Source organism: Chelonia mydas, chromosome 2 (genome assembly GCF_015237465.2).
Source record: "Chelonia mydas isolate rCheMyd1 chromosome 2, rCheMyd1.pri.v2, whole genome shotgun sequence".
Classification (NCBI taxonomy): Eukaryota; Metazoa; Chordata; order Testudines; family Cheloniidae; genus Chelonia; species Chelonia mydas.
Window position 1 is genome coordinate 179629342 of NC_057850.1, and position 27221 is coordinate 179656562.

The 27221-nt window shown below is 39.6% G+C and overlaps 1 protein-coding gene across 50 annotated transcripts in view; it reads left to right on the plus strand.

Annotated features, from left to right (window-relative positions):
• The window catches only part of CLASP2 (cytoplasmic linker associated protein 2), a 273178-nt gene that overhangs the window by 115749 nt on the left and 130208 nt on the right, over nt 1-27221 (plus strand). For all 50 annotated transcript variants that reach the window (XM_043540698.1, XM_037890139.2, XM_043540702.1 and 47 more), the window contains 7 exons: nt 1922-2001; nt 12260-12352; nt 12773-12918; nt 16447-16582; nt 20305-20375; nt 21663-21722; nt 24359-24436. In XM_043540698.1, coding sequence (XP_043396633.1) covers nt 1922-2001; nt 12260-12352; nt 12773-12918; nt 16447-16582; nt 20305-20375; nt 21663-21722; nt 24359-24436 — 664 coding nt within the window. The remainder of the gene's footprint in view (nt 1-1921; nt 2002-12259; nt 12353-12772; nt 12919-16446; nt 16583-20304; nt 20376-21662; nt 21723-24358; nt 24437-27221) is intronic.

Sequence of the window (27221 nt, forward strand, 5' to 3'; positions counted from 1 at the left end):
ACTACAGTGCTAATAAACGATGGTCACATAAACACCACCCTATACTGGAAACCCACTGACCGCTATTCCTACCTACATGCCTCCAGCTTTCACCCTGACCACACCACACGATCCATTGTCTACAGCCAAGCTCTGCAATACAACCGCATTTGCTCCAACCCCTCAGACAGAGACAAACACCTACAAGATCTCTATCAAGCATTCTTACAACTACAGTACCCACCTGCGGAAGTGAAGAAACGGATTGACAGAGCCAGAAGAGTTCCCAGAAGTCACCTACTACAGGACAGGCTTAACAAAGAAAATAACAGAACGCCACTAGCCGTCACCTTCAACCCCCTCCAATGCATTATCAAGGATCTACAACCTATCCTGAAGGACGACCCAACACTCTCACAAATCTTGGGAGACAGGCCAGTCCTTGCCTACAGACAGCCCCCCAGCCTGAAGCGAATACTCACCAGCAACCACATACCACACAACAGAACCACTAACCTATCCTTGCAACAAAGCCTGTTGCCAACTGTGCCCACATATCTATTCAGGGGACACCATCACAGGGCCTAATAACATCAGCCACGCTATCAGAGGCTCGTTCACCTGCACATCTACCAATGTGATATATGCCATCATGTGCCAGCAATGCCCCTCTGCCATGTACATTGGTCAAACTGGACAGTCTCTACGTAAAAGAATAAATGGACACAAATCAGATGTCAAGAATTATAACATTCATAAACCAGTCAGAGAACACTTCAGTCTCTCTGGTCACTCGATTTCTGATCTCCAACTGACTATCCTTCAACAAAAAAAACTTCAGACTCCAGCGAGAGACTGCTGAATTGGAATTAATTTGCAAATTGGATACAATTAACTTAGGCTTGAATAGAGACTGGGAATGGTTGATTCATTATAAAAAGTAACCTATTTCCCCTTGTTTATTTCCCCCCCCTTGCCCCCCCCATTCCTCAGATGTTCTTGTTAAACCCTGGATTTGTGCTGGAAATGGCCCACCTTCATTATCATACACATTGTAAGGAGAGTGATCACTTTAGATAAGCTATTACCAGTGGGAGAGTGGGGTGGGGGGGAGAGAAAACCTTTTGTAGTGATAAACACCCAATTTTTCATGGTTTGTGTGTATAAAAACATCTTCTGTATTTTCCACAGTATGCATCTGATGAAGTGAGCTGTAGCTTACGAAAGCTTATGCTCAAATAAATTGGTTAGTCTCTAAGGTGCCACAAGTACTCCTTTTCTTAGAGACTAACAAATTTACTTTAAATAGGATTTTTAAATCCACTATTAGTTTATTGTGTGATACATGTTCAAGGAAAACCTGTTTTATTTCAGTAGATAGTGGAGGCATTCTGTACAAGCATGTTGTATGGTGATGGGTGTTCTAGGGATTAAATATTAGAGCAGGTTGGAAATGTTCAGGGGATTTTTTTGGCAGAAAATGTAGTTTCAGAAAAAATGAATGTTTTCACTGTAAAATGTTGACTTTTGTGGGGAAACTTTTTTCTATGGTAAAATGGAAAAAATATTTTATGTTCGGTTAACAAATTTAAATGTCTCAGTTCGAGGATGTTGAAATATTTTGTTTTGGTTGAAAATGTCAGAAATTTGACATTCCCACATCAAAATTTTTTGTAACTTAGTATTTTGTGAAAAGTTTTGGTATTTTGATTCTGTCCAGATTAAAGATGAAAACAGATGTTAGAATATTAAAATTTCCTATATAGTAGAAATTCCGTGTTTATCAGTTCTATGAAATTTTTCACCTTGCCTTACCAGGTACTAAAGATTACACTGTAACTAAAGTTAAATATAAATTGAATATATTGGAACTGGAAAATCTTTGTAAATTTGAAATGTATTAGACAACATTAAGCAGTTTTTTGTTTTAAAACTTACATAGGTGCATCTAAAGAAGGAGGAGCTGGAGCCGTCGATGAGGATGATTTTATTAAGGCATTTACAGATGTTCCTTCTGTACAGGTAAGACATTGTCATTCGTACTCAATTTTATTTTCAGAAGAAATGTCTTATTTTTGTGTGTTTTGATTTGCAATACTGTATGTCAAAAAGCCTCTTTAATCGTTAATTTTTTTCTAATTATGCTTTGTTATCATGAAATGATCCGCCTTAGCTGGGTATTGTTAACATTTCCCCTTCAAATTATTGCAGGTGCCTGCACATACATACTAAAAATGGGTGTTGGCTTCCATTGTATTTTTAGGCTAGAATTAGAAGTTAGCTATAAGATTTGTTCTGCACTGAACTTTGGTATATTGGTCTGGTCTAGGGCATTAATATTATTTCTAACATAGGCAAAGACAGTTTGTGCTGAGTGTATTAAAAAACCTAAAATAGGTTTGTTTGTATTTTTGTTAACAGCTTTCTTGTGTAATTTGAGTCATGGAGGGTTTGATTTTTAAAATAAGTTGACAAGAGGTTTGATTCACATTGCTAATTTCCTTTCTGTTCTTCGTGAATAGTGGATTACAATTTACCCAGACACTAACTTTAGGAATTGTTTAATACACTCATACAATGCCTGTGTTTAGATATGTCTATCATTACTTGCATTCAAAATGAACATGTAAACGTTCTGTGTCACGATCCCTATCATATGAATACAGGTACCCTCTTTAAAAAAAAACAAAAAAAAAACAGTGAAAATATGTATTTTGTGGATACAGCAGCTAATCATGGAAATTTTCGCTTTGGAAATAAGTGCAAATGTATAATTGAGTCCAGTTTTGCGTCCTAGTAGGATCGATTCCATCATCATTGCATTGTTCCTCGTAAATAGTGTCAAATTAGTCCTTAAGTTTTCCATTGATGGTTATTTCCTAGCCTCTCTTGGACACTGTTTGTTTCAACTATTAGTTACTAATTAACCTTTATTTTTCCTTTTCAGGTTCAAGCCCATTGTTGTTTTACTAATCTTTACCAGTAACTGCTGAGAGAAGTGACCTTGTTCTCATTGAAGTGTTATTTTACATGTTTAATGCCGATACATGATGTGAATGAAAGACAGACATGATTTTATGGAAAATCTAGGGTTCTAACTTTATTAAATGCTGAACTAGACAAATGGTTTTAAAAAGCAAGGCTAATGTTTTCCAAGTTGAGTGTCTAAAATTTGGGACCTGAATCTAGCGCACACAGACAGATTGTCGAAAGTGCTCATCTCTAACAGTACTTTTTTGAAAAGTCTAGCCTCTTACCTGAGTGCCTAAATTAGGGGTGCTGAGTTCTTTCTAATATCTGACCTTTAATTAAGTGTTCTGAATTATCAGAATGCTGAACTATGGGTATTTGGTGCTTTTTGTGGTTGGGCCATCTGTTAAGTGCACTCTTGTTGGAAAAAAATTACCTAAACCCCCAACGTATAGTAGAACACTGAGAACTCATTGCAGGTTGTGACCACCGTAAAGGATCCTCTGTATGACTGACCCACAGTGGTGTACAGTGTTCTTTCCATATGACAACACAGCTGTTTGTTAGGTTTGCTTCTGGGAATATCTGTAGGCAAAGATGCAGCTGCCCATTTTTGTGAAGGGAATAGTTTATTGCCGGTATCTCCATAACACCCTGGCCCCACCCGTAAGCAAATCTTTGCAGAATTTCAACCCTTATGCTGCAAGAGTGTTTTGTTTTTGTCGTCCCCCCCCCCCCCACCCCCCATTTACATCTTGCTACTGCATGGATGATTTTGAATGCAAATACACCACTCTTTCTTATTAGCATTTATCCCCACTATGTTGGAAAGGGCCATGCTCTGCAGCACAGGGTGTGGTCAATCTGTATTGGTTCTATAACTCTTACTATCCCAGACAGATTCTTCTAATGACTCAGGAGTATCCAAATGGTAAATATCAGAATCTAATTGAAACAGATCACCCTCTATGGGTTGTACAGGTCGGGATAGCGGTTCATGATGTTAGCATGGCAATTGAGATGGTCTCCCTGCCAAAAGACAAAAAAGTGTCATGTGTATTGACCATTTCCCACAACTGCATATTGTGACTGGAATGAGGATGCCTCTCTGAATGTAATATGGTAGCAGGCAGACTAAATAAGAATATTTTCTCCTGCAAGTGCTTGTGCACATGTATATTCTACTTCAGATGTGTGTACTCCCAGTACACTAAGAGTTGGAGAGTTTTAGGGTATATCTACACTGCAGCTGGGAGTGAGCATCCTGGCTGAGGTGGAAAGACTCCGGTTAGTGGGGCTTGTTCTAGCGTGCTAAAAATAGCTGTGTGGACGTTCCGACACTGGCAGAGGCTCAGGCTTGGTTTGAGTTCAGGTGGCTAGCCAGAGTCTCCTCCAGTTCCATCATATCCTCAGAGCTATTTTTAGTGCATTAGAGTGAACCCCCCCTAACACTAGTCTGTCTGCCTCAGCTGGGCGGCTCACTCCCAGCTGCAGCATAGACATACCTTTAGCAAGCAGTACATGTTGGGACAGTAGTGTTAAACAAGGTTTGGTATACATAGACCTCAGCCTGTTTAGTACCGTTGCAACACTCCATTAAAAATCCTTTTAACCTTTTATTAAATATACAGAAAAGAAGGAAAAATAGTTAAAGCATCTGAAATGTAAAGCATTAAATAAAGCTTTCATTTTAACAACATGCCCTGTTCCCTTTCCCATTAGCTGGAGATAGTCTTTAGAAGGAAAAACCCTGTTTGACAGTCTCTTCGATCAGGGGTGGGCAAAATACGGCTCCGGGCCGGATCCGGCCTGTCTAACATTTCTTTCCGGCCCGCCAGCTCTTTGGCTGCCCCCTTGTGATCTCCACGCTGCTATAAGTCCCACGGCGCAGTGGGGCGCTCAGGCAGGCTGCCACACCACTCCCAGAAGTGGCAAGCTGCTGCTGATGGCATGTCTCTGCGTGCCCCTGGCGGGGGGCAGGGAGGGGAGGTGGCTTTGTGCTCTGTGCCAGCCCCCAGCACTGTCCTCACAAAACTGGCCAATGGGAGCTGTGGGGGCATTGCTTGTGGGCACAGGCAGCTCACGGAGACCCGCTGCCCCCCTTCCCCCAAGGGACGCACAGAGAAGTGACATGGTGCTAGCAACCAGCCACATCCAGGAGTGGCATGGGGCCACGGCAGGCACTTAAGCGCCCCACTGTGCTGCCGGCTGGGAGCTGCCTGTGGTAAGTGCCTCCCCGCCAGAGCCTGCACCTCGCACCCCCTCTTGCACCACAGACCCCTGCCCCTGGTCAGAACCCCCTCCTGCACCCCAATCCCCTGCCTCAGCCCGGAGCCCCCTCCTGCACCAAACTCCCTCCCAGAGCCCACACCCCTCACTCTCTCCTGCTCCCCAACACTCTGCACCAGCCTGGAGCTCCCTCCTGCACCCAAACTCCCTCCCAGACCCTGCACTCCCTCCATTAATATAGTAGAAATGTGCAGCCCATGACGACTTCGTGGAGTGGTCCCTCTGCAAAAATTATTGCCCACCCATGTCTCAGCTGGTATTAAAGATGGTAGTAATAACTGTCCTTCTGGAGAAAGGAGAAGTTGAGTGAGAGAGACTGGAGCTGTTGCTGCTTTTCTAAAAGTCCAACCCTGTTTCCTAAAACACAGAACAAGACAAATGCACACAAAACGCGAGAGAAATGAACAGCAAAGCTAGACAATGCAGCCTCTGTCTCTCGTGTAGTCTCACGGCTTGATCTCTCCACTAGACTTTACTGACCTTGGGCCAGGCTGTTTTGGTTCATCCTTATCCAAAGATTGACTCCCCTTTCAGATTTGTCCACAATCCTCAGCCTCCATCACCCGTTGGTTAGTTTTTGAAACAAGCACCTTTCTCCCGTGCTGCCTCTCGTGCCTGGGAAATGCTTCCCATAAGAATCTGCTAAACTTACTCATTATCCTTCATGAAAATACTTGTTAAAATTCTCCTTTGCTGAGAGGCCTACAAAAAACTTGACAACAGTTAGGTGCTGAGACCACATGATGCTGACCAATATTGTCTCATTGTTTCGTTGTAGTTTCCTTTTGGTCTGTCTGTATCTCGTGTCTTATGCTTAAAACATTAGCTCTTTGGGGCAGGAACTGTTTTTTTCATTCTGTGTTCTACAGTGCTTAGCACAGTGGGGTCCTGGTCCATGACTAGGGCTCCTCAGTGCTACAGTAATACAAATAATAATGTTGATCACTCCTATATTTCTGTTCTCTAGAAGAAATTAGCTTTGTTTTTTGTTCCGTACCTCACCTAAAGAACAGTTGTAAACTCATGTATGCTTCTGTGTGAATTTTGCTGATTTTTTTTTTTTTTACAGTGAAGCCAGGATGACTATGTTGTTAGAGCCAGTTGGAAAACAGGAATTTCATTTCACAAAGGATTTTGAAATTTTTTGTTTCAATATGGAACAAAAACAAGGCCCTTTGAACTTTTTCATGAAGAAACTTGAGAGAGCACCCATCCCTTCCTAACATTTCCTGTAGCCACCCAGGTGGTTAGGACACTCATTTTGGATGCGAATGACCCATATTCAAGTCCCTTCCCTTTCTGATTCGAGGCAGGGACTGGAATCTGGGGCTCGCAAATGCAGTTTCTGCCACTCCTTCGCTCCTTGAACTCGTGAAAGACAAGAGCTCCATATATGGAAGCACCTCGTGGAGCAGTCTATGAGGCTGTATTCGTATCCGGGCCAGTAGACCTCCTGTATAGTGGCCTCAGATTGCAAGCAGTGCTGCTCCGAGCATGATATCTGGAGTAGACAGTAAGACTGTTAAGCCTAGAAATCCTCACGTGAGAGCAGGAAACATGACCATAGATATAAGGACAGATCCCCATCCAGATCTGCCTCTTAAGAAAAAGGATCCCTCCCCATCTCAGTCCAAGGGTGAGTCCTCATGTGCAGCTCCTAGGGAGTTAGGTCTGCATAAACCTGCCATTCAGGTTTGCCTAAGAAGGCGAAGTGCGAAGGAAGAAAGATCTGACCGTCCCAGTTTTGGCTTCTTCCCACAAGCCAAAAGGCGGGTACCAACCAGACCCATCTGGGAGTTCCACCTTGGGACTCCATTCAATGGTTCCGACATACTCTGTGTGGGATCCTTTGAGTACTAGACCTGGATCTCCCAATCCACTTCTCAGGGGTTCCCCAGACATCAGGGAGGACCAAAACCTTTACCTCATTTGAGGATATTTTCACTCTTTTGTATCCACAATATCCTCTTTTGTTGGTCCTGGATCTTCTTGGAGAGATCCCTACACATGAAGAAATAACCTTGAGAGGAAGAGGATCCTCTCCTAATGTGTCCACAACTCACATCCTCCTCTCATTGGTATCGATGTCACCTCCAGTAGAGCAGAAGCCTATTATTTCATCAAGAAAATCTGTCGTTCCAGATGATGCTTCCCTCCCACTCTGAGGAAAACAACCATAGATAGAACCCACAAGAGGTATTAGATCAGTCTGCCTCCTTCAGAATACAGCTACCCAGAGAACCACTTCCCACCAGGGAAGTCTGGCCGGCAACTCTATTCCTATTCAGTCTTCTTGCTTCCTGAACTTGTTGTCAATCACGAAAAGTCTACTTTAATGCCCACAAGATCCATAGATTTATTAGGAGCCACCTAGACTCGACTACAGTAAGAGCCTATTTCCCCATTGGGAGATTTGATGCCATTAATGATCTGATAAAGCAGGTCACTGGAGAAATTCAGGTAGGAGTTCCTTTCCTCACACCTTCACCTGACAAGACTGTTGTTACCCCTGGGGAGCCCAGATGAACAATCATACTGCAGAAGGCACGTGGACTCTTCAGGAGACCACGGTGCATATTAATTTACTAGAATTCAGAGCGGTCCATTGAGCCAGCAACACTTTGGATGTCACTCATCCAGTCCTGGCATATCCAAGTAATGCTGGATAATATGATGACTGTCTTCTACATAAACAAACAAGGGGGAGCAAGATCCCTCTGTGTGTAGAGATTGACTATCGGAAGCCACATAACCCTCTCAGCAGTATACCTATCATGTGCATGGAACTCACTAACACTCAGTCTCAGTAGGCATTTTTTCACAGGCCACAAATGGGAGATTCATGATTCTGTTCTGAACAAGATCCCCAACCAGTGGGAAACACCATTTTGGGATCTTTACATCTTGCAAAAGTACAAGGACCTACTCCTGTATTGCGCTAGAGCAACTCTGGGCTGCAGCTCAAAGGACGATGCCCTGTTGCTACCCTGGACAGACCACCTCAGATACATTTTCCTCCCATCCCCCTAATATAGGAAGCCCTGTGGAAGAACTGGGCTTGGGTAAGCCTCGTTGTGCCCAACTGGCCAAGACAGTTCTGGTTCTTGGAACTCCTGAGATTTTCACCCCCATCCTCCCATCAACATCTGACCACTTCCAGGTCTGCTGACACAACGACAATGCTACAGTCAGGCACCCCAGCCCAGGACCACTACATCTCAAGGTGTGGTATTTGAATAGGGATCAGATGCAGAGCATACATGTTCAGTGGCAGTTCAGTCCATTCTTAACCAGAGGAAGGCCTCTACCAAGAGAAGCTCTTTGACCAAATGGAAGTACTTCTCTTCTTGGTTACAACAACACCCAGCCATCTCCAGATCCTCTGGAATCCCTGTTTTTGTAGAATACCTGCTTACCTGTAAGACATCAGGCCTCTCTATCAGTTCCCTTCAGGTACACCTGCAGCAATCAGAGCTTTTCATCCTCTAATTGAGGATTATCTGTACTCAGCCCATGATGACTAGATTCCTGAAGAGACTTACTAGAACTTTTCCAGCAATGGTGAAACCAACACTTCAGTGGGACCTCAACCTCATCTTTCTGGTTCTCATCAAATCTCACTTCGAACCATTAGCCACCTGTTCTTTATCCCATCTCTGGATGAAAGTTGTCTTCCTAGTCACCATCACATCAGCCAGGAGGATGAGCAAGCTGGGAGCACTCATGATAGATCCACCATAGACCATCTTCCATAAAGTCTGTCTTTGCCTCCATTCCTAAAGTCATTTCAAAGTTTCACAGGTATCAGACTATTCAGTTATCAGAATTTTTCCCCCAAACCACATGCCTCTGATGCAGAGAGAAGGCTTCAATCCCTAGATGTCTGATGGCCTTTTATCTGCAAAGAACAAAAGAAATTAGAAAAACACCTAGGCTTTTTATTACTGTAGTAGAGTGATCGAGGTGTAAAGGTCTGTCTGTGCAGAGACTCTTTAAATGGATCTCAGGCTGCATGGAGGAGGTGAAAGTCCATTCAATTAGAGCTCAAGCAACCTCTGCAGCATCTCTGTAAGACGTACCTTTACTAGATGTATGTAGGGGGGTAACCTGGAGCTCCATACATGCCTTTACAAGACATTATGCATTAGTCTAGACCGGGGTGGCCAAACTGGCTCGTGAGCTGCGTACGGCTCTTTTACAGTTAGTGTGGCTCCTCCTCTCTCCCCCCTTCCCCCCCCCCCGCCTTTTCTGCCTACCAGACTGAGGGGGTGGGGGGAGCTTGGGGCTTCTGACAGAAATGACTGTTGCCTGTTGAGAGTGGCGGGGGGGGGCACAATTAAAAGGTTTGACCATCCCAATAACTTGAGTCACACACCCCCAGTTTCACCTTCCTCTTTCGCTCAGCGTCCCTTCCCTTCCGCTCCCAGATGTTAGCTCTGTGTGGAAAGGTAGCGGCAAACAGCTGGGAGCTGCACGGAGGGGCCTCTGCTTTAGCTCCTTGGGGAGAGGCAGCAGCAAAAGAAGCGTCTCTCTCTGCAGCTCCCAGCTGTTTCCCGTTACCTCTACCCAAGGCAAAGCCCCCAGATTGCCAGCTCCAGTAGCTGCAGTGCAGGGAGGGGGCCTGGCAGCACATGACCCCATGTGTCCTCCTCACACATCGCCAGAGGTGGGCCTCAGCTCTCGAACTTCTGAAGATTGTCATATGCGGCTCGGAGGGTCAGCAAATTTGGCCATCCCGGTCTAGACTTCTACTACAGTAAACGACCTCAGTTTTCAACATACTACCATTTTCCAGCAACAACAAAATTTGTCAAAAAATTATTGCAAGTTGCTTAAGAGGAACTTACTCAAAGCTCTGTCTCTGACCTACTTCCCTCTGTTGTCTGGAGAAAAACCTGAACTTCAGTTTAGCATGTTTCATGAAGGTAGAAAGCAGCATGTTCTGGTTAGATCCTGGGGAGTAGAGAAGGGTATGTGAGTGTAGGGGATGGAGTAGAGCAGCGTTTCCCAAACTTTTTTGGCCATGGAACACTTTTTAGCCTATTACGGAACACTTATTATTTTGTAGTCTTTTGGTTTTCAAATAAATTGCGTTATTTATGCTCAAATATATTTTATTTTATAAAACAAAGCAAAAATACAAATTTAAAATAACTTGAACTAACAATTGCTAACTGGAAAGCGCGTATAAAGTAGTACAAAAATCAAGTGTAAGAGTCAAAATTAAATTCTAGATTCTTTCACGGAACACCTATTCGCATCGTGTGGAACACCAGTGTTCTGTGGAATACAGTTTGGGAAACGCTGGAGTAGAGAAATCAGAAGGACTTCATTAACTTGGTTGTATATGAAAGTGGGTGCTTTCATCACAAAAATTTTCTTAAGCTTCTAATTTTCCTCCTTGTGAAATCTTCCTTATACGTGAACTATGGAATTGACAACATTAATTAACAAGTTGATTTTTGTTTTGTCCATTTGTTGGTCAGTCAGACTTTTTTTTTTAAAGGTGAAAAGGTAACCCAAACTGAAAATATAGGCCTTCTTCAAAATGTATTTTTAAAAAATGTAATACATGTACTAAATGCATTTATTAAAGGAATGTACAAAAGGAACATTGAAAAAAACCCAATTCTAGCTAAGCATCACTAATATACATATTCCTCACATAGATGTTACTGAGATTCTTAAAGTATTTTTCAAACAAATTGTTGGTTTTATTTGTGTCGTAGAGTGCCTAGCAATTCAGTCAGGGCTCTATATGTGTACTATTTTCACATAAGAAAAAGAAGTCCCTGCCCCAATATTATTTCCATAGTAGAACAATTTTATATTCATACTGGGAAATTAGATTGAAATTTAAACACAATATCATATTGACCTACTGCCTAAACATTTCACTCATGTTGAATTGTAGCTGAATCAAAAAATTAAATTACTAAAATTAGTAAGTCACTGGGGTTGATTTACTTGTTCTATAGACTGAGACTGAAATCTTTCCTGAGATAAAATGTTTATTACAAAATCAATGTTAAACGTTTGTATTAGAAGGCCTTGAATGACAGTTATGTATATAAATAAAAATTTGTGCTAAAATGGACACTGCATTACAAGCTGCCTATGTGAAATTTTGTCCTTAATGTTTTCAAAATTATAGTTCAATTGTTGTCTCTTTCCTCAGGTAAACATGGAAATATTAAGTATCAGGGGATAGCTGATACAGTGTTAGTCTGTATCCACAAAAACAACAAGGAGTCCGGTGGCACCTTAAAGTCTAACAGATTTATTTGAGCATAAGCTTTCATGGGTAAAAACCCCACTTCTTCAGATGCATGGAGTGAAAATTACAGATGCAGACATAAATATACTGACACATGAAGAGATGAGGAGGTGTCAATTCCAGGAGAGGCAAAACTGCTTTTGTAATGAGCCAGCCACTTCCAGTCTCTATTCAGGCCCAAATAAATGGTGTTAAATTTGCAAATGAATTTTAGTTCTTCTGTTTCTCTTTTAAGTCTGTTTTGTTCAAGTATAGCTACTTTCAAATCTGTTACAGAATGTCCAGGAAGATTGAAGTGTTCTCCCACTTTGGTTTTTGTATGTTACCATTCCTGATGTCTGATTTGTGTCCATTTATTCTTTTACGCAGGGACTGTCATTTGCAAATTTAACACCATTAATTTGGGCTTGAATAGGGACTGGGAGTGGCTGGCTCATTACAAAAGCAGTTTTGCCTCTTCTGGAATTGACACCTCCTCATCTATTATTGGGAGTGGATTACATCCACCCTGATCAAATTGGCCCTGTCAACACTGTTTTTCCACTCATGAGGTAACTCCCTTCTCTTCATGTGTCAGTGTATTTATGTCTGCATCTGTATTTTTCACTCCATGCATCTGAAGAAGTGGGGTTTTTAGCCATGAAAGCTTATGCTCAAATAAATCTGTTAGTCTTTAAGGTGCCACCGGACTCCTTGTTGTTTTTATGGAAATATTAAGTCTACACTTTATTTGTTTTTAAACAGATCTATTCCAGTCGGGAGCTTGAAGAAACATTAAACAAAATCAGGGAAATTCTCTCAGATGATAAACATGACTGGGATCAGCGAGCCAGTGCGGTATGTTTTTTATCCAAATAGATTGTCCAAACATTGTTCTAAAAAAGCTTTCACAAAATGGTGAAGTATTTACAATTAAGATTAATTCAAGAATTTTTCATGTTAGATACACTTTTAAAGATTGAATTGTTTCTCATATTTTTAAATGGTGTTTGTGTATTCTTACAATATCAGTTTGAAAAAAATAACCAGAATATATATAGAAATATATTTCTAACGGTGTTTAAGTGGTAATTTTTCCAAAGGACCTCTTCTGAGTCTCAGTGTGTGTATGCACAAAATTGTGTGCACACACATATGTATATGTGCACACACACATGTATATGTGCCTTGCAGGTAGCGACACTTGCCTATAGGCTTTACATATTTTAAAACCTCTGTGTCTGTGCAGTCAGGATAACTGTCTTAATTTTGTTGTAGCTCAAGAAGGTTCGGTCGCTGCTTGTTGCTGGAGCTGCACAATATGACTGCTTTTTCCAGCATCTACGGTTGTTGGATGGAGCTTTTAAATTATCAGCTAAGGATCTCAGATCCCAGGTGGTTAGAGAAGCATGCATTACTGTAGCGTAAGTACTTGCTTAGTTTTGTATGACCTCAGTTTTAAATGGCACTAGATCTAAATAAGGTATATGGCTAATAACATCAAGATTTAAAAAAAAAAAAAAGTCTCAGCTGTGCAAATGCACCATCAGCTAAATATCTGTGTTGAGTTCCTGTGTACGATACCTGTTTGGAGAGTGAAGTCAGGATCTGAAGCTATAGAACAATGCATATAATCTAAGGCAGCACTCTTCATTGTAACTGTGGGTATATTCCATGATGTAGAAGATATGCTATACCTTGGCTGAATAAGACATCAGCTTGAAAAGAGAGGGTTTACATAGAAGAGCAGGGGAATATTTTCGTAAATGAAATATTTTTACACTTAGTAATTTACTAAAGCTGTTCTGAAAAGGTGCATGAATGTATTGTGAATTAAGCATATTAATAGTCATGTTAGCGTTTCATTTGAATTTTCTATTGAAAATAATTCATATGCTTTATATTTGGATAATGGCTTGTGAAAATTATTTTTTTTGAACAGCAGATGAAGTCTTGCGTGACCTTCAGTGTATATTCACTTAGGTTGGGACAAAGTTTATGTTCTCTTTAGATCATAAGTGCAATTCTTCCATAGAAAAGAAAATCACTTATACCAAAATAAATGAGCCATCATTTGAGTTATGCATTTCAGTCCTTTTGATAACCAAAGTGGATGTGTTTATACATTACAGTCATCACTGTTTACTCATAAACTTGGGTTCCAAGCCTGAAAACACTTACTCCTGCATGCTTGTTACCATGACTTCAGTGTGACTACTCATGGTAACAAGCACTGTGCCCAGTAGCATTTTCAGGAGCAGGCTCTTACATTTAATAGTCTAGTCAATTGATTGAAAATAGAAGTAAAATGAGGAACTTCAATATCATATCATATATACATGTAAGTGGTCAAATATATTTAATGTAGAGCTGTCAGTTAATCACAGTTAACTCACACCATTAACTCAAAAAATTAATCGCAATTTAAAAAATTAATCACAATCGCACTAAATAGAATACCAATTGAAATGTATTAAATATTTTTGGATGTTTTTCTACATTTTCAGTATTGATTTCAGTTACAACACCAAATACAAAGTGCACAGTGCTCACTTTATATTATGATTTTTTTAATTACAAATATATGCACTGTAAAAATGATAAACCAAAGAAATAGTATTTTTCAATTCACCTCATACAAGTACTGAAATGCAATCTCTTTATTGTGAAAGCGTAACTTACAAATGCAGATTTTTTTTGATTATATAACTGCACTCAAAAACAAAATAGTGTAAAACTTTAGAGCCTACAAGTCCATTCAGTGCTGCTACTTATTCTGCCAATCGCTAAAACAAACAAGTTTGTTTACATTGACGGGAGATACTGCTGACTAGTTCTTATTTACAGTGTCACCTGAAAGTGAGAACAGGCGTTTGCATGGCACTTTCATAGCCAGCGTCACAAGGTATTTACATGTCAGATGTGCTAAACATTTGTATGCCCCTTCCATGCTTCGGCCTCCATTCCAGAGGACATGCTTCCTTGTTGATGAAGCTCATTAAAAAAATACTGCATGAATTAAATTTGTGACTCTACTCCTTGGGGGGAGAATTGTATGTCTCCTGCTCTGTTTTACCCGCATTCTGCATATATTTCATGTTATAACAGTCTCGGATGATGACCCAGCACGTTATTCATTTTAAGAACACTTTCACAGCAGATTTGACAAAACACAAAGAAGGTACCAATGTGAGATTTCTAAAAATAACTACAGCACTCAACCCAAGGTTTAAGAGTCTGAAGTGCCTTCCAAAATCTGAGCGGGATGAGGTGTGGAGCATGCTTTTAGAAGTCTTTAAAAAGCAACACTCTGATGCGGAAACTACAGAACCCAACAAAGAAAATCAACCTTCTGCTGGTGGCATCTGACTCAGATGATGAAAATGAACATGCGTCAGTCCGCACTGCTTTGGATCATTATCAAGCAGAACCCATCATCGGCATGGAAACATGTCCTGTGGAATGATGGTTGAAGCATGAAGGGACATATGAATCTTTAATGCATTTGGCATGTAAATATCTTGCAACGCCAGCTACAACACTGCCATGTGAATACCTGTTCTCACTTTCAGGTGACATTGTAAACAAGAAGCAGGCAGCATTATCTCCTGCAAATTGTAACCTGCCTTGTTTGTCTTAGTGATTGGCTGACCAAGAAGTAGGACTGAGTGGACTTGTAGGCTCTAAAGTTTTACATTATTTTATTTTTGAATGCAGTTATTTTTTGGTACATAAGTCTACATTTGTAAGTTTAACTTTCATGGTAAAGAGATTGCACTACAGTACTTGTATGAGGTGAATTGAAAAATTTCTGTTTTTTTTTACAGTGCAAATATTTGTATTCAAAAATAAATATAAAGTGAGCACTGTACACTTTGTTTTGTATTGTAATTGAGATTAATATATTTGAAGATGTAGTAAACATCCGAGAATATTTAAAATAAATAGTATTCTATTGTTGTTTAATAGTGTGATTAATCACAATTAATTTTTTTAATTGCTTGACAGCCCTAATTTAATGTTCATGGTATTCTCAGAGATGCACAAACAGAAATAAACATTTTTTTCTGTGGTGTTGGGGGCTTTCCCTCAACAAATTAAGAAAAAAAAATCCATATTTTACCACAGAGTAGACAGGCACTCTTCCTTTTAAATGTGTCTTCACAAAATACGTTATTTAACCCTTTGGTACTCAGCATGTCACTTGCTTCTGATTACAAGCGCATCTTGCATTTGCTCTGCACTGGTGAAACCTTTGCTCTGAGCAGTGGAGAGTTAAATTGCTATGAGTATGGAAATCATCATCTACTCTGAACTTATGGCCACAACCCTTGAATAAATGAGATGGGGAGGGACTGCAGATTTCATGCATGGGTAACTATGACACATTTTATAGTTTGCCTATGGCAGGATAAATTATTATGTAAAACTCAAAATATCACTTGATGTCATTAGAATAAATACTGTGTTAAATTACTTTTAGATTTCAATTTTAATATATTGCATTTACAATGAATGCTTCATGTCCTTGAGAATAGTCACATGAATGTTTTGTTTTCCAAGTTTATACTGTCATGGTATGGTGAGAAACAAAAATAACACTGTAAGTCCTAAGTAACTGTACACATTTAAACTTCAGGTTTTTAAAATGTGATATTTTATATGTAATCTTAATTGTGAGGAAGCCTAAGTCTGAGAGAGAAAATTACTTATTAATGTTTAAACTTTCAAGTTGTCTGCAAGGTAAACAATGTGTTATTCATGAATTCCGTGAATCTTTTATCATTAGGAAGAATGAAAACTTCCATAGATTTGGAAAAACGTAAATTAAGTACTATTATAGCCATTGTTTGGAAAAATCAGTCTTAAAAATGTGTGATTAACTTTCCATTTCTTATTTTGAGGCCATAAAATTATTTTTATTAACTAATTTTATTTCATTTCCTGAACAGTCATCTTTCAACAGTTTTGGGAAACAAGTTTGACCATGGGGCTGAAGCCATTGTGCCTACTCTTTTTAATCTGGTCCCTAACAGCGCCAAAGTTATGGCAACTTCTGGCTGTGCTGCAATCAGATTTGTCATTCGTGTAGGTATTCCTCTGATGGTATTTTATGGATTTGTTTGATAAAAAGTAACTCTACTCAGCTAGTCACTCCTAGCAAAAATCTGTTGCCAGTTTAATATATATTCCATATTTACATAGTCATTGTTTTAAAGACTGAACTGTAAGCTTTGCCCTGGACAAGTAATCTTTTTGACAGATGAACAAAATGTCTTTATTCATCATCCATCACCACCATCATGGTAAAGGGAGGGCGAGGAGATATTGTGAAGGGCAAGTGCATTTTCATGACTGTTTTGCGAGGCTGCGCTATCTGTTAAGTGTATACCAAGAAATAACATTATCTTGAGGGAATGGCAAAGTGAATTAAACTGTGGATTCGCTAGTAATCAAAACATCCATTTTATTTAAATAAAAAAAATCGGACTGTCTGTAGTTTATATATAAAAAGCTCTGACCCTCTTTAGCTTTTACAAGTAGTACTTACTGTTTTACACTGACCTTATCCACACTGCAGCTGGAGCTGGGGTTGTTTGTTTTTGTAAACTGTTAGAGAGCCACTCAGCTTAACTAGCTACAAGTGCTTCTGTGGCATCCACACCTAGTACTCTTCCTAACCATGGAGTATTCTGGGACATCCTGGGCAGCTGTCTGTTAGAACCCAAGGAACAACTGCTTGAGCTAAGGACCATGGGTGGTGGTCTTCCAGAGCATTCTGGGATGTCTAACTGCACAGTTGGGAGAGGAGGAGGGAGTAGTTTTTCCAGTTACAATGGCATGAATTGGGGTGTCTGTACACCCCAAAATAACTATTTCTGGTTGCTCACAGAAGCCAAACTATATATCAGGCTAGTTAGGTGTCAGGGGATAAGATACAAAAAGTGAATATAACCAATGATTTGCTTATAGCAATTTGATGGGGGAAAAGGCTTATGACCGTGCTTAAACTTACGTCCACATAAGAATAACGGATGATAACATACCAGGTAATAAATTTGACAGTCAAATAATTCCCATCCCAGTGTGCCCCTAAGCCTTATCAAACAGATAGCTTTTGCAGTCTGCCTTTAAGGTCAGCACATTTGAGCTCTTTTGTACCAGACGCTGGAAATGAGCCAAAGGACCCTCACAGAAAACACCCTACCCTCTGGCTTGTCTCTCTAATCACGAAGGGTCAAGCACCTTGACTGATATTATTCATGGCGGTAGGGTACTTGTGGGGGAGGTGATCTGTTGGGGCAGGTCCCAGGCTAATTAGGGCATAATAGGTCAAAGCTAACACTTCGAACATCTCCTAAAAACCAGCTGGCTGCCAGCGAAGATGCTGGGGTACTGGTGTCTTGTGCTGTTAGTGAGAGATCCCACTTATTCTGCAGCAGCTTCAGTCACTGAATGGGCTTAAGGAGATTTACTCCCACCTCCAGTCTTGTTTGCCCTTTCATTGTGTTTCCTGTTCCCTGCCTTGTCAGTGCTTAGTGTAGTCTGTTTTCCCTTTGAAAACCACTAGAAGCAGATCGTGGCAAGAGTGGACATCAGGGTGAGGAATCTTTTCCACCACCAGAGAGGTGGGACTTAGCTCAGGCAGTTGAGCACTGGCTCCAGTGTTTAAGCTGTTGAAGTGGGATTTTGTTAAAAATAAATGTATCTGTGGACAACATTAAAGCTGTCTTATTAATGCAATCTTGAAGTCCAATTTAAAGGAAGCCCTAGGCCAATGTTCCATGTATTTCAGAAATATTTGATTACCTAAATAATTTTGTGCATTTTTCTAGTTCCTCTGTAATGTATTTTTCTGAAAGGCCTGTGTCATGATGTAAATAGCTCTAGAGACCAAATATTGTAAAACAAGGCTGTTGCCTCTATTTAAAACATCGTGTTCCTTCCCCAGTAGGGTCTCATTACCACATGCCTTATATGTTGATCACATGCCCTTATTCATTGATGAAAACAGTACAAAGTACTAATGAATTGATATTAATTTTTAAAAGTCAATGTTAAGTGAAAAATACAACAAATCAGTTGCTGTTCTGGAATTTTCTATGTCTGTGTAATTTTCTATATTTTTAATGTTGAAAGTAGGCAGTGCATTGAAAACTGAGAAGAATCCTGCTGTTATGAGAGGTTCACATGGTCATGTGTCACATTCACAAGCTACAGGAAAAAAATACCATGCACTGAATGGGTTGCTGATAATACAGTTTAAAAAAGGCCATGCAGTCTTTATATTACTTATAACAGTTTACTTTTTATGCTACACTTCTGCATGCTTTACTAGGCACTGTCTTGCATATTTTCATATGCATTTAATAGGTTAATTTACTTTTACATGGGATATATTTACAACCCTACCAAATTCATGGTCCATTCTGATCAGTTTCATGGGCAGAGGGTTTTAAATTGTTCAGTTTCACATTTTCAGTGTTTACATCTGAAATGTCATGGTGTTGTAACTGGGGGGTCCTGACCCAAAAGAGGGTTGTGGTGGGGGCGGGGTCGCAAAGCTGATGTAGGGGGATCATCGGATTGCCACCATCACTTCTGCCCTTCTTTCAAAACTGGTCTCTGAAGGCAGCAGCCATGCAGCTTCCTGCAGCTGGGGGAGATTCCTGGATGTGGAGGTGGTGCTGGGAGCGCCCATGCTGTGGGCTCCTAGCTGCTAGACCTGGCCAGGCTGGAGAGGACTTCCTCTAGCTCTTACTTTTCTAGCTCTGCACAGCTGCTCTAGGGGGGAGATCAGACCCACCTTTGGGTTACCTCCCCCAGCTGCAGGAAGCTCCATGACTGCGCTGCTTTCAGAGTCCAGCTCTGAAGGCAGCAGCCGCATAGCTTTCTGCAGCTGGGAGAAGTTTGTGGAGGTCTGATCTGCCCTGTGCTGCTGGCAGCAGCCACAGAGTTTTCTACAGCTGGGTAAGGTACCGGAAGGTGTGTCTGATCTCCCCCCGAGAGCGGCCATGCAGGCGAAGAGGAAGTCCCGTTCCCTCCCTGGCTTGGTGGACTAGCAGCTGGAGCCTGGTGAATGGTAGGAGCTCGCGGCTGGGGCACCCCTAGCCCTGCCATTCCCCCACCCCTTCCAATAGCTAGATTTCACAGGGGAGGGTCTGATTTCATGGTCCTTGACATGTTTTTCACAGCCATGAATTTGGTAGGGCTCTAGATATATTACATGTAGTTATTACTTCAGTTATATATTTGGCAATGAGGTAAATTTAATCTTTTAACAAAATGACCTCTCTTGATTCTAGCAAAATGATACCCATAAAACGTTCCAAAGTACCTTCATTTACTTTTCTGCTTTAATGTTTTACTTGTATACCTCACTGTCGTATCTGTTGCTGTTTCATTAAAGGTGTTGATTAGAATAATATCTGAAATTGTATGGAAGCAACATCAATTTAGATTTTCTGTGGAGAAACAGATATGGTACATTTGAGCCTTCAAAGGTTTCTTTTGGTGGCTAAATGTTACATAAATGAGAAAATTGGGTTATGGTCAAAAATGTTTTTCCTTAGATTTTTTTTATATCTTAATTTTACATATGTTCATGACCTAGTTAGGAAAGTGTACTTTTACACACATTCTAAATTGGGATTAAACAGTTAACATTTTAAATTCTATATTTTATTATCATTATTTTATCTGTTGCTGAAAAATTATTTACTATGTTCATTTGAAATTTAGCACTCTGATTTCAGGAATGTTTTTTGCATTGGCTATGTTGTGTTATAACATTTATGGATTTTTTTCAGCATACCCATGTGCCCAGACTCATACCTTTAATAACAAGCAACTGTACTTCAAAATCAGTTGCTGTCAGGAGGTGAGTATTTTATAAATAACAAATTATTAAAACTGTTAGTTTGTATTCCTTAATTTTATAATAGACTACTAGCAAAATTATCTTCAAAATAGTATATTTTTATTGCAGTCACTGTAGATATAATGTGAAAATCTATTATCTAATATGCTACCACGCACTACAGATAATTGAGATTCAACAAAGTAAGCCACTTGTCCACATGCTGGTAATGAGTGAAAAACTTTCCTTAGCAAATATGTGAGGGGGCCTCAACTTTCAATTTCTGCAGAATTGAAGCTTTGATTTTTTTTTTTTTAAGTTTCAAGCTTATTTTACGCAAAAGTAACCTTCCAAATGGAACCTAAATGTAAATAAATAAAGTTTTTTCCAAGACTGCAGAGCTCCAGTGCTTTTGCTGCCATAGATTTCCTAAGCAGCAGTAGACTGAAATTAACATTACTCTGGTCAGTTTTGCTGCTGCGGTTCAGAATCCACTGAGCAACCCTGAATGTATCAAATTTATGTCATTTTTGTGCTAATGCCACTACTTTCTAAATCTGTGAACAGCAGCAGAGGCAGACACAGAGGTTATTCATGGGGGAAGGGGCAGCTTAGAAGCATTATAGATTTTTGCCTCCCACTCTTACAGCTCCCTGAAGGGCTTCAGTGGAGTAGTGAGACCTGCCCTTCTGTGGAGCAGGGGAGGGATAGAGTAGCAGAGACCCTCCTCCACTTGAAGCAGTCAGAAATTTCTGCAGGGGGACAAAAAGATGGAAAGTTCCTTGCATCTTTCAGTGCGTTGGTGATTGGACTTTTAAATTTATAAGACACCAGCTAGCTACGGACTGTTACAAAAGATGATTCTACCAAGCAAGGAACAGGACTTGCTATCTTGTCGAAAACCCACCAACCTCCTTCTCCTCAACAGGTTTGGTGTGGTTGGTTTTTCTCACTGTGGAATTGCCATTTGACTTAGCTGGTGGGCCTTTTGTGCTAAACATGTTAAAGCGGATGTATTTGTAGTAATGCCTGTTGAACGTCAAGTGGTCATATGAACCATTTCTGCTTTTTAAAATGTAATGTGATTGTTTATATTTTACCACTTATATGCAATGTGCAAAGTAATAAAATTTTCTACCATTACAACATTAGAAGCCAAACAATTTCCTAGTATGGTTAAGTGTGAGATATTTTATTATATGCAGTTATTATTTTCCAGGAGGAAAAAGAACAAAGCTATCACCTATTATTTCAGCAAAGTAAAGAACAGCAGGTTTAAAAAAAATTTTTTTTCTATTTTGTTTTTAGACGCTCCTTCGAATTTTTAGACCTGTTACTGCAGGAGTGGCAGACTCATTCACTGGAAAGGTAGGAGCAAAGTGTTCCTTTTTGTCATCTAGAAAAGTTTTCAATGAATTTCAAAAGAAAAATCCTTCATTTGAATCCTACAACTAGACCACTTAACTAATTTGTGAAATAGTATAGTTATACAGAGTAAAAGTCTATTTGCTCTTATGAATTGTCCTATCAGAGTTTTATTGCTGCTGTTTAAACTTACCTTGGGATTTAGAACTGGTATACAAATACTTACCTGAAATTAAAAGGTTTGTTTAAATTTTGTATTCATAGATTCATAGATACTAAGGTCAGAAGGGACCATTATGATCATCTAGTCCGATCTCCTGCCCAACGCAGGCCACAGCATGCCACTCCTGCGAAAAACCTCTCACCTATGTCCCGGCTATTGTTTCTCTTAGCATTAATGTGATGAAAACATAAATTTATGCTCCAGTAAAACAACTGTATTTTGACGAGAACCTATTTTTCTTCAAGTTATTGTCCCTACAGGTGTTGTATGTCCTATGTGTGCACACCCATGCACTTTACATCAAACTTTTTGTCAGCATGCTCTCATGACCGTGCCTTTGACCTACTCATCTGTATGCTCCATTACAAGTATATATAGGGAGTGATGGTCCTCCTCAACTGCTTGCAGCTTGAGACAGTGTTGTGGTATCTGCTATATAGCTACACAGCTTGTTTATTATTTTATGAAGTATTTCTTTTTGTTAGTTAGCTTTTCATTTATTTTATAGTCCAAACGTGTGCTTGGCGGGTGGGGGGTGTTCCCTCCTCCTTTTTTGTGGTCGGGGCCTCTGTTGCCCTCGGCCCATGTTTTTTTTGTAGCCTTTCCTACACGGATTATGAAAACTCAGGACTTCCATTAGTGTTTGTATTAATGTTCTAGTGATTTTAATTGTAATTTGGTTGTTGAGATGTTAGCTATGGTTTTTTTGGGGGGGGGCGGGGGGATGCAAGAAGGACCTGCAGTCTCTTTAAAACATTATTACTATTCCTTCAATAAATAATGGTTACAAATTAGGTTCTGATGATACAGTGTCTCTGGAATTTTAATCCTAACCTTAGAAAGAAAAGGAAATAATACAAAATTCAATCTTGTTATTACCAGAAGTGCTTTCCAGATTGGTATTGTTGTACAATCTGTGTGTTTGGCTGCATAGATGCAAGTTTGTTCTATCTTCTCTCCCAATAAACTAAACAGTTACACAACTTTTTTGTATAGAGTGCAAAATAGGATCATGATGTTGGAAATACTGTGACTGAATATTTTTTCTAAGGAAAAGTATGTTACGCACCAGTGGCCTAGATTAGTCTACAGTAAAATGAGCTGGAAAATATTTTACACTTTACTCAGTGATACACAATAGGCTATGTATTGCTAGCATGTTCAGTCAGAGAGGTAAAAATATATCTCAGTTCCCTAAGAAAAGACAAAATCACTATTTTGCTGTGACAGTGTTTGATAGGTATTATACTGACTGACAGTATTCAGTGATTTTAAATCCAGTCTGAAAAGGATGTAAATAAAACATATTAAGCTGGGTACTTAATCACCATAATCACGGTAGTATCTGAGCATCTACAGACTTAAATGTATTTAACCTCATTAACACTCTGGTGAGGTAGGAAAAGTAGTATTTTTCACAGATGGGGAGCTGAGGTACAGAGCGATTAAATGATTTGCCTAAGGTCACATAGGAAGTCTGTAGCAGAGCTGGGAACTGAACCTAACCTCCTAAATTCTTGTCCCTTTCCTAATACTGTGGTGATAACTTATAAATAATGAGAATTCTTTGCTTTCAACTAGTAGTACAGTATTTTTGAGTAAATAATCATTTTCAATCCAGTAGTATGGTATTTTTATTCTGCAGTAATTGATTGATTGATTCAAAAGACTGATTATTCAAAAACTAATTTTTAAGGAATACAATGGACAGACACTTTATCTTTGTACTTATTCAAGATAAGAGAAGGGTTTATTAGCCTATTTTCTATCACTGTTCAATATATTGACTTGTTTACTATACATGCACCTCCTTAAAGTTGAAAGCTACTTTCAAGCATACCTGTCTTTAACAATGGGCCCTAGTCAGCAAGCAGGCACAGATTCCATCTTCCGAAGCAGGAATAGCTGGGGCCTGACAGCCTACCTGTGCATCTTAAAAAGGGATTGTTATGTCATTATGGCTCTGATGCCTTTCGTGACTTGCATCTGCTAGAAGGAAGGTCCAGGCCCAATATCGGGATCACTGTGGGTTGGTCTACAGTATAATAAAAGACCTTTGGCACAGCCGCAGCAGGTCCAGGTCAGTTGACTCATGCTGTGGGGCTAAAAATTGCAGTGTAGATGTTTGGGCTTAGGCTGGAGCCTGGGCTCTGAGTCCCCGCGAGGGGGACAGGTCTCAGAGCTCAGACTCTAGCCCGAGCCTAAATGTCTATACTGCAATTTTTAGCCCTACAGCTTGAGCCCCTTGAGCCTAAGTTATTTGACCCAGCTCTGAAACTTGGTGCTGTGGGTTTTTAATTGCAATGTAGATGTACTTTGTATGACTTAGAGAAAATGAATTAACAAGTATGTAATTACTTTGATATAATTAAATTTGTAATAGTAAAAACTAATGTGAGATATGTTTGTCTTCTAGGCATGCAACTGTCTTGGTTGAAACCATCAAGAAGGGCATTCATGATGCTGATGCTGAGGCAAGAGTGGAGGCAAGAAAGTAAGAATTTTGAGTGAACTTGTAACCTTGGTTGAAAGATTCGACATTTTATACCAAGGGGACGGAAGTCTATGTATTGTAGTATTCTTAAGGTATTTAACTGTTAATCTCTGAATAATCTGGTTGAAATTGATCATTTAATATAATACGAAAATGAACATTTGTTTCCATGCAAAACTCCCTACCTAATTTAGTAAAGCTTAGAACAGTTACTGGTTTTTGTTTTCGAAAATCTGATGACTTCAGTAAAATGGAAGTATTGTAGATCAGTATTTCTGCCTAATCGGTCCCTTACATCCGATAGTACAAAAAATCATTGAACAACTAACAGTTCTTTTGTTAAAACAGAAAATAATTCTGCTCATCCTCCTATGCCTGTTTTCTGCAGGGACAACAAAATAAAATAAATTATACTTATCTATATTTTGTCAATAAAGGTAACGAACAGTCCTTTGAAATATAATAAGGAAGCATATAAGTAGCATGAAAATGACCATTTAAAATTGGTACCTTTTTTCATGCAAGGTTTTAACTTGGAATCTGCCCTTCTTTGTGACAATAATGCTTATTATTTTCTGTTACAAAAGATTCTTTTTTCTATAGGTGGTTCACTGCTTGTCATATATGGAGTCATACAGTTACACAAGAATAAAACACAAGTATAAGAAATAAAACTGAAAATTAATGGATAAAGCTAGTGTTCAACCCTTACTTTTTTCATAATCTCATTCAAATCCATTAAAACCAAATGGACAAAAATACCCTTCATCAGATACTAAGTTTACAGATTTAAATGCTCAAAGTTTAGTAAGTGAAAAAGTTAAAATTCTTATTGCAGCACTACCTCACATAGCACACACTTTTAATTTCTAGTTACTGTTAAATATAAACTGAAAAATGTACGGTGTGTGCAATGTGAGAGTTTCTTAAAGAACCATAAGTTTATTTCCTTTTGGTAGATTAAATCTGTGAACATAATGTGCATCAACATAGCTTTGTGACATTTAATTTCCTTGCTTTCATTTAAAGAACACTGAGCAGGGAAGACAAAATTACTCCTACTTTGCCTGTCAGCCGGTGGTGGTACAGACCCATGGAACATGTGTGATTGGCACAATTTTCACAAACTAGCTGGCCAGGCCTGACAGAACATTTGGTTTGAAATCAGAGTTTTCCTTCTCCTAGGTGAACTGCCTGTGCTGGTGGATGAGCCCCATCTGCCTGATAGAGGCACAGAGAGGTGAAGTGACTTGCCCAAGGTCACCCAGCAGGTCAGTGGCAGAGCCAGGAATAGAACCCAGGTGTCCTGAGTGCAGTCCTGTAGCCTCTCCACTGTACCACTCTGCCTAGCAGTGAAAATAAAACTTCCAGTACTTATTGTTAGCATTCAAATGGTCCCAGTTAGGATTTGAAATCCTCACCTGATTTTGATAAATGGAACTGGGGATGGCTAAATTCACTTCTGATGGCTGCTTTAGTTTGGCTGTAGACCGTTAAGGCAGACCACTTCTGCTATGCCGCGAGGCCAGTCTTTTACATTTGGGTAATGTGCAATGAATTCTGAATTACATGAAAAGTACATCTGTTTAAAATGCAGAATCAATATCTAGTATTTCTCAATGTTATTTCTCAAGCACCTTCTGTTTTCCAAAATAATAATTTACTTCAAAGGCAAACTTTGAAGCAAAATTAAATCACCATAAATCTTAACTAACATTTAAAAAAAACATTCCCTTTTGAGAAAAGCCCTTTTTATTCTGCTGGTTCACTGAAAGTTTCTTAAACTGAATCATTCTGTGACATCACAGATACTATTGGCTGCTAATATTTGATGGTGTATTCTGGGGTATCTTCAGTGAGCAGGAAATATCAAAAGAGTTTCACAGAGAATGTGATGGGAGGACAGAAGTTATTTTGGAAAGATTAGTTCAGACTTTCATGCTAGATGCCTCCATAATCTGGCTAGTGGGGAAGCATTCAGCACATATTTCAGTGCTGGTGTGACTGGGGTCCCAGGGGAGCCACGCTGAGATTGCTCAATTAGGGCAAACTGCAAAGAATGGGGCAGAGAATCCCCAAGACTGGTGGTTATTCTGATACTTAGATTTACCAACCCAACAACAGAACAGCTTCTGCAGTACCTTACTGGTTACCCAGAAGCCAAAAACAGTTCCCTAAAAGCAACCCAGTCTTTGGGCTCCCAACCAGACAGCCAAGTCAAATATGATGAGGTGTATTGAAAATCTTGTTCATCATCTGAAAAGTTCTACGATTCCCAAAAGATCGGACACATTACCCACCAAGTTAATGAATATTTCAGATCTTACCCAAACACATGCTTGTAGCCCATTTCTTATTAACTAAACTAAAATTTACTAACAAAGAAAAGAGAGACTACTGATTTAAAAAATCATTATACATACAGACATGAATGTTGTTGTTAGGTCAATTTCGTAGTGGAGATGGTGAGCTTTAGAGTTGTACAGAGTTCTTTTAGAATTAGTCCATAGGTTCAGTCCAATGTTCAATGTCAGGGTGATCCTGATGGCACTGGAGATCTCAGTCTTGTGGTCCAAGCTCCCCCGATGAAGCATAAGCAAATTTGAGATGAAAGGATCAGGTCCCAAGAGTTTTTATAGAGATTTTTTGCAGCCTCTTGCCAGCCTGCAGTCCTTGTGTGAACAACAGTCTTTTGAAGTAACCTTCTCTTTCCTAAGCATCACTGGTTGTTGGCTACATTGATTAGTATAAGATAATTATTAATTAAGCAGTTCATAGAAGGTTT